We start from the raw sequence: 17,780 nt of genomic DNA, 5'->3' as shown, positions 1-17,780 counted from the left end.
ATAATACCTCCCTTGTACTTTTTAATCCATTAATTCACTTTCAGTCCATCATATTATTATTATGCTAATGAAAATAAGGAACAGGCAGAATGACTTAAGTTTCTCTATAATAAGAGATAATTGATCAAATAACTATTTATCTATTTGCTTTTTTGTCAAATTGCTCATGCCCAAATAATTGTCTGCCAAATTAATTACAGCTCTCCTTTATATTCTTTGGTACTCATCCTCAACTATCCCATTCCTTTTCTCAACACTTCTGATCCCTCTCCTATAATCCTTTTAACCTTGCCCTATGGAACCCTTCTCCCATCTATGCTAAACAACTTCTCATTGCCCCCAAATTTCTCAATAATTATACTCCCTACCTTTTTATTATGACTGAAGCTTCCTTCACCCCTAGAATACCACTTCTCTTGCAGGCCTACTGAACAAAGCATTTTAGTACTCCCCTGTTTCACAATGACTAGGGAGAGATTTGCATTTTCTTAATTCCCCAATGTCATTTTCAAACCAATACTCATCAACTTTCTTGCATTCTAAATATGCACTCTTTTGTCCCTCCTTATGGCTGTCATACACAGACTCACTGGTCATTTGCCCATATTCATGATAGCCTTTGGCACTTAGTTCAGTCTTCCTTTCTACTATGTGCTCTGAGATGACTTCTGGTTGATTTCATGTACAGGTGGGTGACCCATCCCAACAGTATAGCCTCACAGTTTGACTCCTTCAACCTCACTGACCTTCACCTTTATATATTACTAGTTAGAGCAAGAGAGAGATGGCAAAAACATCTACATTCTTATAGATATCTCTTTATCTCAAATCATATGATCACAAAATAATGTGTAACTGTACTGAATAGTTTCAGAATTTCAGCTGATGTCTCAAAGATGAAAATACTTCTTTTTAAAAGATTGATTGATTCATTTTAGATGGTGGGTAGTGGTAGGGGAGGGGCAGAGGGTGAGAGAGAGACAGTCTCAAGCAGACTCCCTGCTGAGCATAGAGCCTAACTGGGGGCTTGATCCCATGACCCCAATATCATGACCTGAGCTGAAATCAAGAGTCACACACTTAACCAACTAAACCACCCAGGTGCCCCAAGATGAAAATACTTAATAGATGATATAAGTACACACCCTTAATCCTCTGTTCATGGCTCTTTTCCCAAGAAGACAAATTCATTGCCCAACAGCTCTCCAGAAGTGCCATGAAGGCACTGCATCTTAGACCTATGTCTCCCACCTCCTGATGCTTAAAGGAACTGATAAGCTAATTCACACAAAACATCAAAAGCTAATAACACTGAATATATTGTCTAGTAATTATTGTCAAATAAATAGAAATTTAAAGATATGATTTCAGCCATCATCCAGGAAAATAATGTTGAGCTAGGACCTTTCTCAGCCCTCTTTAAACCATACCTTAAAGAAAACAAAGCATGGTTTTGAAGATAGCCAGATCATAGTTTGAATTTCATCTTCATTCTATCTAGTTATGTAACTTGGCTTAATTTGGGACATTATAGAATTAAAAAAAAATGTTAGTGTCGCCTTTGCCTTTTCTTTGAATATAAGATTTGTCCTTTTAAAAGTCATATAAAATTAGGGCGCCTGGGTGGCTTAATTGTTAAGCATCTGCCTAAGGATCCTAGGATCAAGCCCCGGATAGAGCCCTGCATAGAGCTCCGCATCGGGCTCCCTGCTCGCGAGCCTGCTTCTCCCTCTCCCTTTGCCTGCTGCTCCCCCTGCTGTGCTCTCTCTGTCAAATAAATAAATAAAATCTTTAAAAACTAAAAACTAAAAGTCATATAAAATATATTTTACCAAATACAGGTATCAGTTATTAAAAATGATCACATCTGTCAAAATGATTGTTTGATTTATAGCTTTATTTAATTCAGAGAAGAAATAGTGAATAATTGGGACTAAAATAAAAGCTGCCTTTCTTGTTTTGAATATGAAAGTATTATAAATCAGAATTAGGACATGTATTAGAAACACCATGACTCTGATATTAGATATTGGGGATATTAAAGTGATGTGGTTGCTCTCCTTTATGAATTCGCTTCTGTTAGAGGGAAGTAGAAATAACCGTAATACCAATGGCAAATGTTATATAAACACACAGAGGAAAAAAGCAACAACTGTGCCTTGCAAGGTCAGGTAAAGCCCAACCACAATTTTAGCATTCTGATAATCATCAACAGAGAAGCTGATTTTGGTATAGATATATTAATAACCAAACCAGGTAAAATAAATTGAATAATTTTAATGATACGAATTTAAGACTAATTCAGATGAACATAAATCGACTTATGCATATATAGCATATGCATACACAACAAATATGAGTACGACAAATTATATTATCTACGATTCATAATTTATTTAAAAGATATATTAATACTGAAATTATATGCATATATATACATGTATTAATTTAAAAGGAGATGGAAAATAAAGCTGAATAAATTTAAGAGAAAAAATTTTAAAATTCAACTCGTTAAAGGGACTAAAACTACACAGGAATGTTTTACATTATATAAGCACCTCGAAAATAAAATTTTTCTCTAAACTAAGAGTGATCATATCCTTTCGGCAAGACTTTCCTTCCAGTATTAACAGCAGCTAACGAGACCAGTTTATTTATTTTAGGCCCAAGAGACACTAAGAGATTAAGATTTAAAGACAAATTCGTTCTCTTTTCTACCTTCTTCACACCTTCCTTCCATTTTCTCATCTTTTATTTTACTGTCTGCTGTGATATTGTGTAGATAACATAACTCCTTCCTGAGTGAAATACTTCTGTCAAAAGATATATAGATAGAAACACCAATTGATAAGACTATTTAACAGAAAATCTGCCACTTTATACTAAAATATTTAAAGCCATGTTTCTCACACCAAAATGAAACTAACTTTTTTTTAAATTAGGCTCCATTTCCAGCATGGAGCCCAGTGCAGGACCCAAGACCACGACTCCAAAATCAAGACCTTAGCCACAACTCTGCGATCAAGACCTGAGCTGAGATTTAGAGTCAGATGCCACCCCAGATGCCCTGAAACTAATTTTAATATATATTTTTAAATAAACAATTGCACTTCCCCTTTATGTTTCTTTTGTGATTGTAATTCATATATAAAATATTGTACAAACTTTCCACATCTTTTAAAATATTTACCTACTTTATACTGCATAAAATCTCAAGGTCATAGACGATTTCTTATATTGGAATATACCTTAATTTACACTCAGAAGTTAAGAAATACTCATGTTCCTAATAGTGACCTTAATGACCAAATAAGCTACGTTAGTCAATGTTTGAAAAGCTTGATCATTGACTTAGTTAAGAGCTCATTTTAAGAAAACATTTGAAAGTATAACTCTCCCTGTGTCTCCAGTTTTAATACAAAGGAATAATGTTTTTGATTGTAGGGTACAAGGGCTAGGGAAGGATATATACAGAAGATTAAAGGAAGAAGAAGAAATAAAGAAAAGATGGATTAATTCAAAGCCAGAGATTTTAAAATTTGGCCTCCAGCTATTCAGTGGAAATATTTCTAACGTTTTCCAATCCAAAAGAGTGAATTTAAATATTAAGAACATGGGGGGGGTGAGCAGGGCTGATCTATATAAAGTTATTCTTCTGGACTTGCAGAAGAGCTAAGATAAATCATGAGCTGACAAACTACCTCTTCATTATTTATCCATTTATAACAGCATCTAACTTCTAACTGGTTTCATTCTAAAATATTTCTGAAGTGTCTTAAAAATAGAGAAGTAGTCATAATAATAGTAGGAATACATCTTCAAATCTATAAAGTATTATAGCTCCAATTATTTCATCAGATCTTAGTTACAGCAATGGTATAACTTCCTTGAGTTTCTAAGTTTTAGATTTCATTGTATTACAATTAGGGACAGCAAAAGGAACCACCAAAAACTCAGTCTTCTCTAATCAATGAAGAAGTTGAAAAAATTGATTATAATCAACATACTAACAACATTAATTTTATAAAAACAGAAATAAGCATATACAGTTAGCTGTTGATTACCCTGTATAAAACATCTGCGTATAATACAATTTAAAATATGGTGTGCCAGAGTACAAAGGTAAGTAAAGAAACATTTTACATTAAGGTAGAAAATGGGAACTACTTTTGTTACAAATTTTTTCTAATTCTTTTCTGACTTTTGAATTTTCTATTAAAGCTGTATTTGACATTTTGTATAAGCCTGTATTTGTGTATGCATATACACATATGTACAGATAACACATACACATATATAGATGTGCATGCACAGGTTATTATTTAATACCTGTAATACCTAATAAGAACTCTCCCTACCCCACACCCAATACATTAAAAATTTGCCTCATGACTGGATGGAAATAAACAGACCCTGAGTTTGATGTCCAAAAATAAAACATGATAAATAGAGGACTAAAGAAAATGAGGTGCCTCAATTTCATGGATAGGACTAAAATAATAATGTTCATTTAAATGTCTGAATGTTAGATTTGATATCTGATACTCAGATTATTCATATAAAATTAAATTGAATTAAATTAAAATAGTTTTAATAGTTAAAACCTCTTTAAGCAAGTTTAACACAATACAAAAATATAGTCCGACTAGAGGTGAAGGAACAGTGAAACTGATTCAACTTAATCTCTGAGGCCCTCATTTTCATAGGCTCTTTCCATAACACAAGGAGGAACCCTGGCAATGTGTTCACATGGTTATGTTTTTTTGTAAAATCTGTGAAAGTAAGACATCAGTTAGTCCCACTGTCTCTTACGCTCTGACTTATCCTCTATCATACTTGGGTTGGGCGGCACAAGAATGGCTATGGGCATGCTGGAGACCAAACCAGGAAAAAGCTAAGGTGGGTGTATATTTAATTAAGGTTTGGTTAGGTATATTTATGGGTGGTTTTTTTTTTTTTTTCTGTTACTTCCAAGTATAGTTAAAACTTTTTAGTAATCCCAATGCAGGAATAACTTTCAGGAATACTCATGAACCCAGTGGGCAGACTCACCAGGCATCATGAATAAAGGTGCAGGACCAGAGGCTGCACCATACTATGAACATCCTAAACCATCTGGCCTGGAAGTATGTGACTAGTGGAAGAGAAGTGGGGTTTTCTCAAATGGAGAATCTGATTCTTCTCATTGCCTATACAAAATAGAAGATCTTCCCTTTCAAAAATATACTCAATAACGCAGCATACAAATAGGAACGCACCATTTAACTTTCTTACGGTAATGAAAAATTTAGATCAATGTTCCTACAAAAAGGAGTGAATAATTTTCTTTTCACTCTAGAAAATATAACAAAATTATTGTCAAAGAAAGAGGCAATCAAAGAGCATGAAACCAAAATATGGTGAGCAAATATGACAGAGCTATCAAGCAGTTAATAAAACTACTGTTATATTTAGATCTTGAGTTGTGGTGTTCTCAGATGTTAAAATTTGAAATGTGCTTGAAATGATTTTTTGCTCATTATATTCATCTTCCCATACCTGTTACTTTGTGTAGTTTCTTCTTGAAGGTAGATCCCCAAATTGTATAAGCTTCAGGCCCCAAAACACATGAATCTGCCTCTGGTCACATGCACAGGAGAAGTTTACAGTGTGTTTTGCTAATGGACAGTTTTTAAAATAACTTTTAAAATGCAGTATGCTGAAAAGGAAAATATACATAAGAAAAGTAGCTAAGGCACTTTTCTACCTGCGTGGTCTCTCTTTAAATTAACTTTCATTTTGTTTTTGCTTCCATCATTATTTTTGCCTCCATTTCTTAGATAAATGATGGCAAGGAGAAGAACAGGGAAGGGACTTATTTGGGGACATAAGACTTTTTTTCTAACCACTTCACTTTATCTCTTCAAAGAGTACTGACAATGGACAATAATTTTATCTCTTTCATATATTACAGGATAGTAAAAACTATAATGTTAAAGAGAGAGGAAATAAAATGTAAAAGTTAATAGCTAATTCATTCGCCACGCTAGTTCAGTCCTTGGCCTTTTCTGAACAGAGACTGCCAACAGTAACAAATTATCTGATGATTTTGTGATGTGGACAGTTCACTTGGGACTAAGAGCAAATGACCAAACTTGAGGACCTGCCTCTTAAACTAGGGATCCAAAGATCATAGGTCAGATCTTTATTCACTACACAGTCTTCAGGAAAGAATAAATCTGCCAAGTGTCTAGAGGAAAAATGAGTACCAAACAAGAGCATTTCAATCACCAGAAAGATAATTGCTACTTTATAGAATATTGTGGGGATAAATGTAATAAAAGTGCTTTGAGCTATTCACAGAAAGACACCATAGAAATCTACATATGTCTGGCTTGCTTCATTCACTCTTTTATATGCAGGCCCTAGTTTTTCTATTTGTCCATGAACTCATTCAAATCAATGTTCCTTTTAAGTACTAAAAAACATTTTAGAGAAAAGGTAAAAAGAGAATGCTATGAATTGAGGGTAACTCAAGGAGCAGTACATACTCAGAATGCTAGTGTTTTCAAGGATAAAAAGATAGTCATAAACCTATGGTAAAGTCCCTTCCAAATAGAGTTTATTGAGGTGAATCACATGTAGACCACAGATGTAGATCACTAACTCAGATTTTCACTGTGGCTGCACTGTACTGAGGATGCCCCAACATCACAGAGTTTAAATAAACTATAACCTTGAGCAGGTTGCTTCATCTTCCAGACCTGCTTTCTTTAATCTGTTAACAGAAAGAGCTAGAAAGGTAATCTCTAAACAGCCCACGCTGCTCTAGTATATTCCAATCAGGGGTCCTGTCCTCTGTCAGTGTGAGTTCCTATTTTTATATTTTTCTCCATGGAAACATACAAAGTACTGGGAACTTGGCAAAAACAAATATAAGATCCTTCATGTAAGACTTATGAATCTACTCCCACTCCCTACTTCCATAATCCTCAGTTTTACTGCCAGACCTTTTCAACCTAAAAAAAATATGCCATAACCAGGGAGTGGCTAACATAAGAATTGAGAATTCATTGTTGAGAATGCTGTGTAATGCAGGAAAGAAATAAGAGGAATCTAGAGGGACATAGTTAACTAGGAATACTAAATAGCAGTGATGCTAAGCAAAATGACAAAACTGCTAAGTTTCTCTTACACGTCCTCCTAATTATCTTTACGGTGCCTTTTAGGGTCTCCCCAGACATTCCATGTAGTTAATATAGCCCTTATCATCTCTGGCTCCCTGCGTTACCAACGTTATGCCCATTTTGGTCCTCATACTCTAGGCATTGCCTCAGGACTGTGGACATACTTTTCTTCCTTCCTTTTATGACAGCCTACTCACAGTTATTAATTTTCACCAAGCTATACTAATAAGAACACCTTAATAGCTGTCTCCTTTCTAAAAGTATTTTAATTTAATAAGGGAAAAGAAATGTATCTCTAACAATAAAATAATGGCAAATTTAAGTGTTAGGGGAACATATGTGAGATGTTGACTCTTTTTGGGGGATGGGGGAGGTAACAAGGAAGCTTCTGAGTTTCCAGAATATGACAAGCCACAAGAAGTCACCTATCTCCTATAAGGAGACCCTTGTGATGAACGTTTCTGGGATATAAAAATCAGACTGTATCAGGATGCTCACCCTGAGGAGGAAAGGAAGATAAGACTGAATATAAATAGACAGAGTAGAGTCAGTCTGGAAAGTTTCAAATGTGTATGCTGAAAACTTTGGATTTTATCCTATGGACAACAGGGAATCGTTGGAGGTTTATAAACTGCAAAGAGACATGACATAAAAAGTACCATTTTAGCAAAATTCATCTGATAGTGGCAAATATACTGGGACAAAGAGAAAAAGACTGAACAAAAAGAAAATCATTTTAGAGATTATTACCATTGCTCAGGGTTCAGGAAATGGACATAATGGAATTTATTTAAAAGATGACAGGAAGAATAAATTGAAAGAAGTCCGCAATTTTACACAGAAAATAAAAAAGAGGGAAAGATTTTAAAAATTTGGATGAATAGGAATAGTTTAGAACATTGATCAAAATAAAGACTGATTTGGACAAATAAAGAAAAAAATCACATAAAGAAGAAAAAATGCCAAAAAGCAGAAGCAAGGAACCACGTGAATGCTCGAAATCAGGTTGCATCAAACCATGAAGATCAGAAATGTAATATACTCAATACAGCGGATGTTATTAACAGCCATAAATATTGAGGCATAGATCCTTTTGCGTGTATATTATGGAAATACAGAGGTGGGGGAAAGGAGGGGAGAGGGAAAAAGAGAAAGTGGGGGTCTATCCTAGAAATGAGAGAGGAGCATAATATTTTTAAGTCAAAGAAGTGGTTTTTAGATAAGGATCAAGAGGTGTAAAAGTGTATTCCACGAGTTGTTACAGGGTTACGTTTTAACACCACACTTGAGTTTCCCAACTGCTGGTGTGGTATACCACTGACTAAGGAAAATGCCTTATGAGAAGGATCTCCAAAGATGCTTTCCAACTACACCATATACACAAAGATACATCACACACACACACGCATACACACACACACACACACATGCATGCGTGCTTGCCCATGTGCAGGTACACAATGAAAGGCTGCCATTCTTCTCTTATTTCATCACCTCAAATTAAAAGTGAGCAATCACATATTAAGCACAGAATCTCCCCATTTATGATTTTGAGGAGATAGAGCTGAAAGCAATAAATGACTTGTAAGACTTACTATATTTCTTAATTTACACATTTTTTTTCATCTTAGAAAATGTGTCTTATTAACATGCTTTCCATATCAATAGCATATCCATATCAACAGAGTATCAATTATTTTTGTTATATTGTTTTTTTAATTAAGCTACTTTCCTTCCATATACACATGTGATTTGATATAATTTTGAAAAAGAAAGTTGCTGAAACCATTTGTTTCTTTCAAGAAATAAAATAAAGACGTTTTATTAATATTAATTGGAGTATGGGGTCCTTTTAAAGAATCTTAAATAACTGAAAATCATTACCTCAGTGTCCATATAAAAACTATGCATTAAAGAGAAAACACTGAAAACCTATTATATAAGTGATGACATGAAAATTATTTCCATAAAATGTTACAAATTTTAATTAAATTTATAAATTTTCATTTTAATTTTAACTTGAGTATGTATAAACTATTAAGAACCATTATTATAAAATAAAATACATGTAGTAATAATATAGCCATGCATATATTTTATATCTATTCTTTTTTTATTAGTGTATTGAAATAAAAAATGGTTATTATTTTTCACTGATCAGGAAGCAATGTATATAATTCTATATAATAACCTATACTTCTAAACATTATTTATAATGTGGATCTTGAATCTTACATTTGTATCTGTAACCTGCTGTTTTCAAGGAGGATCTGTAAAAATTCTGGCAACATTTTAGAGGCAGCGTCTTCTAATGAATCCAACAATAGGCCTTTTTCATGTATCTACCAGTAGGTGGAGCAGACAACATAATTTATTACCCAAGAACAAGGACGGGAATGAAAGTCAGTTTATTTGGAGTAAAACAAATCTGCAAATGAGATTTTCTTCAAAGGAAATATGTCCTATATGTGTCAGATTTAGTCTGACTGGTTACTGAATCAAAATAAATAACTTTATTTAAATAATCAATCTTTGCAGAAAGATAAATTAAATTTACAAATGGAAGCAATGTTTGCATTTTACTTATTCAAATCAACTAAAATTAGCTTTCTTTTCATAAAACTTTTACAGGGACAAAGATTTTTTGATGTGTTCATTTAATAAGGGCACTAAACCCAATCCTGTTTTACAGGTGATGGGGTGCATAACAAATAGTATTTTCTGGGAAATATAATTGACTAATCCTATTATGTCTGTAGCAACAAATTAACCTTATTACTACTAGTAAATGGTGATTGATTATTTATGCAAATAAGTTACCATGTTCAGCTTTCTGATTGAAATAAACATATACAAAAGGTGCTTTAATATGACTTGAACTTTTTAATTAATAAAACCCTGAGGGGTCTATTAATTCACTCATTGCAATATTAGTTATTTACTTGTGTAATTCCTATTAGTGCTAACATATTTGCTTGCATAAAGATGAGATACTTAATATCAGTAAAAATCAGGAATATATTTTAGAACTATTTTAAGATACACACTAGATTTGTACTAACATTGACTGTGAAACTAGGTTATCAGTATGAGTATGTCAGTATATCAGCATAATAGCCCTAAAATTATTAATACATTAAATAACACATGACTTCATTTATTATCTACATATGAATTCACAAATACAACTTTGGCTTAGAAAATTTCTTACCTTTTCTAAAGCATTCTTTGTCTGAGTCAACATTTTAGTTATACTCATCTAAGTGAAGCTATATTAGACCTATGAAAATTTAATATGAAAATTAGCATTCAACAAACTATCATTATATATCATTATAAATCACTCCTCAATTATTGAAGTCACCAATAAAATAGTTCTAAAAAGGCTATTATGGTATTATTCCCTTTAAGTACATCAGCAGAACTTTTCCAATCCTGCTGTACTTCTTATAAAAATTATTTACACTTGAATATTTATTCAGTAAACTTTCAAATAACTGCACAAATTGAGAGTTAAAATGACACAAGCCTTTAATAACAAATACTCAATTCATATCTGGCTTTTATTTTGTACTTAAATGTGTATTTTGTATAATTTGAAATCAAAACTCTTAAAACAGCAACAAAATTAATCTATAACTATCTCAGGAATGTTTTAAAATCTGCAGCTTAATTTCTCCCCCATAGCCAAGTCATGCTGAGAAAATCAGTAATAATACCCAAATTGAATTTGTGTGAGTCTTCCTCAGGTTAGGGAAAGTAAAGGTTTTTGTGAAAATAAAATAATAAATGGAATCACAAAATCCTAAATATAAATGGTTGTTAATTTCAATAAGACCACCTATATAAACTGTAACTGAAAGGTGTCAAATTTCTTTCTAGTAAAAACATTTGTTTGGCATAGACCAAAATCAGAATGAATGCACCTTTTGGTTAAGGATCACACAGCATACATTTATACGTCCTACTTCTGGTTCGGTGTCAGAGAGATTGTTGGTACTCAAAAATATGTTATTTGGAATAATTGAAGAATTTTAAAGTTAAGATTTATATTCAATCTATTTATTAATGTTAGTGTTGCATATCTTTGTTTAGGTTAAGGTGAATATTGCATACTTTTGTTTAGGTAAAGATGTTTTATAATTGCGACTTGTAATATCAGTTTAAAATTCAACTTTTTTATATCATGATGAAAAATACTGATTTAAAGCTAAGTAAAGCAAATCTGGTAGATATAAGGAATGAAACATTCGAAATTTCTAGTACCATCCCATTAGTAAAACTAATCCCCTGATCAAAGTCAACAGATGAGACTACGATGATACCACTGTTCTATTTCATTGCCAAAAAAAAAAAAAAAAAAAAGTTTGCTTTGGGAATAAAAGTGTTTGCATAGGTTCAAAGGGTTTTATTTTATCTCCAGTTATTTGTGATCAAATATGAAGATCACTATAACAAAAACTGACCAACTTGCCAGATCCAAATGAAAGTCTCTGATATTTTTATAATATTCTTCTCCAAGGAAGGGGATTTAAGAACATCATTTCCCCTCCATTGCCCTCAAGTCTGTGAGACCAGTTGTAAACGGGGGAGGGTGATGTTGGGGAAGATCATTATAAATATTTCTAATTTTCATTAATAACTAAAGGAAAGCAAAGCAAAGACATGAGAAAATGAATGCTTCCAACAACTAAGACAAACAGAAAAAATTAAAGTATAGAATCTTCGTTTATCCTTGATAGGTTAAATTCTTTTTATTTTTTTAAATATTTTATTTATTTGACAGAGAGAGAGTGCAAGCAGGCAGAGAGAGAAGGAGGAGTAGGCTCCTTGCTGAGCAGAGAGCCAGAGGTGGGGCTCCATCCCCGGACCCTGGGATCAATGACCTGAGCCAAAAGCACACACTTAACTGACTGAGGCATCCAGGCACCCCTTGGTAAGTTAAATTCTAATTATGATTGCTATCATTTACTGGAATGCTCTCTAAGGGCCAGGTAGTATTTTAAATATATTATATTCAATTCTCATAATGTTCTTTCAAATTGTAGAGTGAAACAGACAATTCCAGGTAATCTCCTGATCTTACCCTAAGTGGGAGAGCTTGGATGCCCACTTAGCTCTGATGTCAATGCTCATACTGATTCTACTGTACACAGTGCCTCAAAAACAACCATTTTATTGGATGCCAAAGATTTCTGGAGACAAAGGACCACTCAACTAAAGTCTATATACATGGATATTACCAGCAGTCTGCAAGGTATAAACAAGAAGGAAAATGGGCCAGGGCATTGACAGCTGATATTTGTTAACACAAACATACCTAAAACACAACAGTAACATTAAAAATTCATTAGGGTCCAAGAGTCAAGTCACATGGTCAAGTTTGTGAAATAATTTGTTAAACCAGGTGTTTAAATTTAAAACTGAAATGAAATCAAAATAAATAAATTATGCATATAAAGTACCTACCATACTCTGTGGCACACGGTAAGTATTCCATGGATATTCGCTATTTCTTCTTTTTTTTAATTTTTTAAAGATTTTATTTATTTGAGAGAGAGGGAGAGCGAGAGAGCATGAGCAGGGTGAGGGGCAGGGGGAGAAGCAGGCTAAGAGCCCGATGTGGGGCTCAATCCTGGGACTCTGGGACCATGACCTGAGCTGAAGGGGGATGCCTAACTGACTGAGCCACCGAGGTGCCCCCTGCTAGACCATTATTTTTATTAATAAAATAACTAAGTCTTTATGGACTTCCTAAAATATTCCTCTATGTGGATATCTAAATAACCCTGGATAAAAGAATTAACAAATGTTTCCATTAAATCTGATTTCACCATCTAAAAAGTTATTTTTGCTGTTACACTACCCATCATAAGTATAAACAGCACAATTAGACCTCAGATTAAGAAGATTTAAGGTATAAAAGGGATTCAGAGTTATCAAAATAAACAACTGTACCCAATATTATTATCAGGTTTAAAGAATTCAAGGATATATTTATGACTCCCTTAGTTTTATCAAAATTAAAATTACTAATAACTAAAGTCAAAAAAAGAATTCTTGATTTGTGATTCTACATTTAAAAAGCCCACCAATTATACAGATAAATTCTTTACATTGTTATGGATTTATAATTGAATGTAAAATACCTCAACTTTTTATTTTTAAATTTATTTTTATTTATTTTTTTTTAAAGATTTTATTTATTTATTTGACAGAGACAGCCAGTGAGAGAGGGAACACAAGCAGGGGGAATGGGAGAGGAAGAAGCAGGCTCCCAGCGGAGGAACCTGATGTGGGGCTCGATCCCAGAACGCTGGGATCACGCCCTGAGCGGAAGGCAGACGCTTAAGGACTGCTCCACCCAGGCGCCCCATTATTTTTTAAATTATCTTTATTGTCTAAGTGTTTAGAGTCTAAAGACCTCAGTTTGAGTACCAGACTTACCACCACTAGTTTTGTGTCTATAAATCAGTCCCATAATTTTCTCTTCCGGTTTTTTCTCTGTTAAATGGAGATATCTCAGCTATACAAATGTAAGTAAATTTTAAGACAGTTACCATTATCAAAAGTATTGTTAATTAGACTACCAAACAGAGGCTACAAGTGCAGTTCTCTGTTCTAAATGTACATGGCCAGTCCAGTACTTAATGTTTTTGAATTTGGATGTCTCGAAGCATGACCGTCAGTCTCAGGTAACACCCTCCAGCACCCTCCACCACAGACTTGCCTTGCCTATGTCTGAGACATTTGAATGTGTGACTCCGACTGGAACTATGAGACTGGACTTGAAAGTCTCTGAGAAAGAATAAAAAACCCACAAATTGCTAGTTTCCTGCCTGAAGCTCAATTAACAAAATATACTTCAAGCCCCAAAGTCATGTTGTTTTTTAACCACATTTCTTTATGAGCAGAATATTCTACACCCCAAATGTATTTTTTCTTAGCAACTTGACAAGATTTGAGGCACTGAAATTTTACCACTGATAAGAAAATCATTCTAAGTATTCCAAACTTCACATTTGTATCTCAATATGAAGATGTAATTGCTGAAGCAGGTTTGTTCAAAGCTTTACTGAAAACTGGCATCAAAATTTAGAAAGGGTGCAAGAATGGTTTTAATCTCAACATTAGCTCAAGGAAAAGGGAAAACCTGAAAGCGACCTCAGTTTAATAACTTCTTAGTCCTTGCTCAATTCGCAGAACAACAATAAGCCACTCAGAATGGGTTTCAAAAGCGAGGGTATGCCCTTCGTGTAGTGTTATCACAGTGGCAGATGACACTGCTGACTTGGACCTTTCTGCCAGCGGCCCAGCGGCTGCGTCTATGCAGCTGCTGTCACGGACGAGTCATGGTGCCTGCGCGCACCTACACAGAAACACGAAATTGAACTCGAAGTAGTGTCTTTGTGATATCTTTTCAACAAGTCATGTCCCATTCAGCCTGCTACTTTATCTCTGTCAGGCTCGGGGCCCAAGTGGTTTACGGGAGCTGTCAGGCACAGGTAGACCAACCTGCTTTGTGCTGAGGAGGTAATGCATCTTTCGGGCCTGGTAATCTCTTTTCTTCTCTTCCCTTTCGAGGTCGGCCTTCTTCTCTTCTCTTTCTTTCATCTCTGCAAACTCCTCCAGTGCTTCCCTGCATCAAAACAATCCGCAGTTATTTATGATACTAAAAATCTGCCAGCATTTTCATTCTTCCACGGATGATAATCAAGTAAGTTTTTGAGGGGCTACTTTCACCCACATCCATCAAAATCAGTGGTGTAATCGATCTTACCTGCACATTCCACTGAATCTTTGCAATCTCTAAAAAGCATTTAAGTGATTTTTCAGTGGTTAAATTTTTTAAATCAAATATCTACATATTATCATTAATTCAACAGCTGAGGAAATATATCAAGTGCAAAGTAAGTGAACGACAATGTTGCCATTTTCTTTGGTTGAAGATTAGCTATTGGACACACTTAAATACCCCAAGAAAACATCTGAGCTACTGACTTTAAGTTTCGATTTCATATTTACAAAGCTCTAATCATTTATTTTGTATACTAACGGGCTAATTCTGAAAGTGTCATGGGTTTTTATATATATACTTAATTTAAGTTTACTTCAGTTAACAGTTCAAATAATACCAGCATGCATTATCCTGCACTTGAAAGGTTATTTTGTTCAATTATACAGATAATTAAAATAAAAGCTAAACCAGGTAAATAAGTCCATGGCTCTCGAGGTATAATAAATTCCATTAAAATAATGAAAATTTCATCATTTATGTGTATCTAAGAAATTTAAACACAAATAAACCTTTAAAAATATACTATGTGGAAAAAACATCTGATAAATAGAATAAGATATTATCAAACACGGAAAAAAGAAATCTTTTATTTTCACAGCACAAATTTAACTATTCATGTTAAAATAATGTTTTGAAAGTACACGTTATTCTTTTTCAAAAATAGGTATGTAACTTAGTGTCCAGTTCTTTAAGTAAAACCTTAAGCAAATCACCTGAGCATTTACCTCAGAGATACCAAGGGAAAGTAGAGGGAAAGATTCCAAAAATAAAAAAAAGATTCTCATTTCTACTTCAACGTCTAGAAATATTTTTGTTGCAATTTTCTGTTAAAGGCTACTAATACAATACTTCATACAAGGTTACTTATGAAACACACTGACGTTTAAAAATCACCATGCTATGCTACTGCAGCAGAGCAATTTTTTTCAACATAAGATTAAATTGCAAAATAAATGAATTACTTGGAGTGGCATGGCCCTCATTTTGCCACCCTTCTCTTGAAAATTGCTTATTAATATGAAAAAAGGAGTCAGAAAATAGCCTGTTTTACTTTATGCATAGTATTTTGGGGGCTTCTGCGCCCACAGAGCTGGGCTAGCTGCACATTTAGATTGTGTTGGCAAGCTGGTACAATGACCTTTCTGACCTGCATCTCAAGGCTATTATTAATCGCTAAGTAACCTGGTAAAGCCAAACAAATTTGTTTCCATTGAAAGGATCTCTATCTGTGTCTGAGAATTTGTTCTGTACCAAACAAACCTCATTAACTGTGTCCATTTTTGACAAAGAACCAGGAGTTAGAAGGATTGGTGACCTTTCTTTGTCCTTAAGGTACAAATTTCAAGGCAGGTACATATGAATAAATGAGAGCTTTTACCAAGAAAAATAACAATCACATACTACATAAAAAACTAAATACATTATTAATTTTCATCTTTACTTTTAATATTATGTAAAAAATATTTCTTCTATAATTCCTCTTATAAGTCTTTAAGATAATTTAAAATAACCAATGAACTGCCTCTACGAGGATAATTACTCAGATACGCATGCATCCAATTTTATGTCATTCCAAAGATAAGCACAGTAATTTTCCAAGCAATCACAAAAATAAAAAAAAAAAAAAACATCTACAAAGAAGTGTGTGCTCTATAAATGATCTAATGAATAAGGGATCTTACATAAGAAAGAAAAAACTACCCAATATAATTGTACACACAAATGAACAGGTAAGGTGCAAAGAAGTAATAGGACTTGGATATAAAATCAGAAGTGTAAATTATTTGATGTAGTAAAAACATTCCATCTTCTGGATATGGAAACATAAACTGAAAACAGCATGTACTCAGGGAGCTTGACAAGGAAAGCAAGAATCAAGAGATATGTAAAAGAATGTCAGTTTCCAGTAGGTAAAGAAAGCACACTGTAAACCCAGAAGGAACTGAAAAGCCCTAAAAATAAATCCAAGAAATTTGACAAAACATTAGGAAAACTAATCCGTGGTAATCTCAAAACACAAAAGTAATTAATTTAATAAATTTATACGATTTTTGAAAAAAATCAATCTTATGTTCCGGATTTATTGCCATACTTGAGAGTGTACAGATATACTGAACACCACGTCAAATAGTCTTTGTTTAATGGCCAAGTAGGAAGAGCTGAATAAATTTTTATCTCTGGTATACAAGTTTTTGTTGCATCAATAGCGATCAAGAGATATCTCAGTGTAAAGGATGTAATAAAAAATTATTATCCCATTAAAGATTAAATGATGGAAACCACTTGAACTAGGTTTATAAAATTATAAAATTATTGATTTTTAAAATTTTTTTTTAATGCAGTACTTCTAAAACACTTAAATTTTTTCCCAAATAATTCCAGGTTGTTTTCAATATATTTTTTTCATTTCAGGCATATATATTGTATTATTTCTATCCTTAAAAAAAACCCCTGTGATATATACGGGATAGATGTTACTAATTACCTTATTTTACAAATACGGTAACACATAAAGAGATAAAGTGATGTATTCTGAATAACAAATCAGTTAATGACAGAAATGGAATTAGGATACTTAGATTTACGGATTCTCTAACTGCAGATCAGGACAGAAGATATTTTTTATTGAATGAACCACATACATTTTCTTTTATTTCATGATGCTGTTTTCTATTGCATAGCTAAAGAAACTTGGGAAGTCCCAGGACTTCCTGTATCACTTTTCATTTACATAAATTATCTGGTGATATTAGTTTAAAAATAAAGGTAAAAAATACTGAAACTTTTTCAAAGTCTTTCATATTCAATATATTTTG

At 33.4% G+C, this 17,780-nt stretch overlaps 1 protein-coding gene across 2 annotated transcripts in view; it reads right to left on the bottom strand.

The window, feature by feature from the left end:
- The window catches only part of SPATA17 (spermatogenesis associated 17), a 202,957-nt gene that overhangs the window by 119,535 nt on the left and 65,642 nt on the right, over window positions 1-17,780 (bottom strand). For both annotated transcript variants that reach the window (XM_057315487.1, XM_026517325.4), the window contains exon 6: window positions 14,682-14,805. In XM_057315487.1, the coding sequence (XP_057171470.1) occupies window positions 14,682-14,805 (124 nt within the window). The remainder of the gene's footprint in view (window positions 1-14,681; window positions 14,806-17,780) is intronic.

This window comes from Ursus arctos, unplaced genomic scaffold (assembly GCF_023065955.2).
Source record: "Ursus arctos isolate Adak ecotype North America unplaced genomic scaffold, UrsArc2.0 scaffold_2, whole genome shotgun sequence".
NCBI lineage: Eukaryota > Metazoa > Chordata > Mammalia > Carnivora > Ursidae > Ursus > Ursus arctos.
This window is presented reverse-complemented; position numbering and strand designations above follow the sequence as displayed.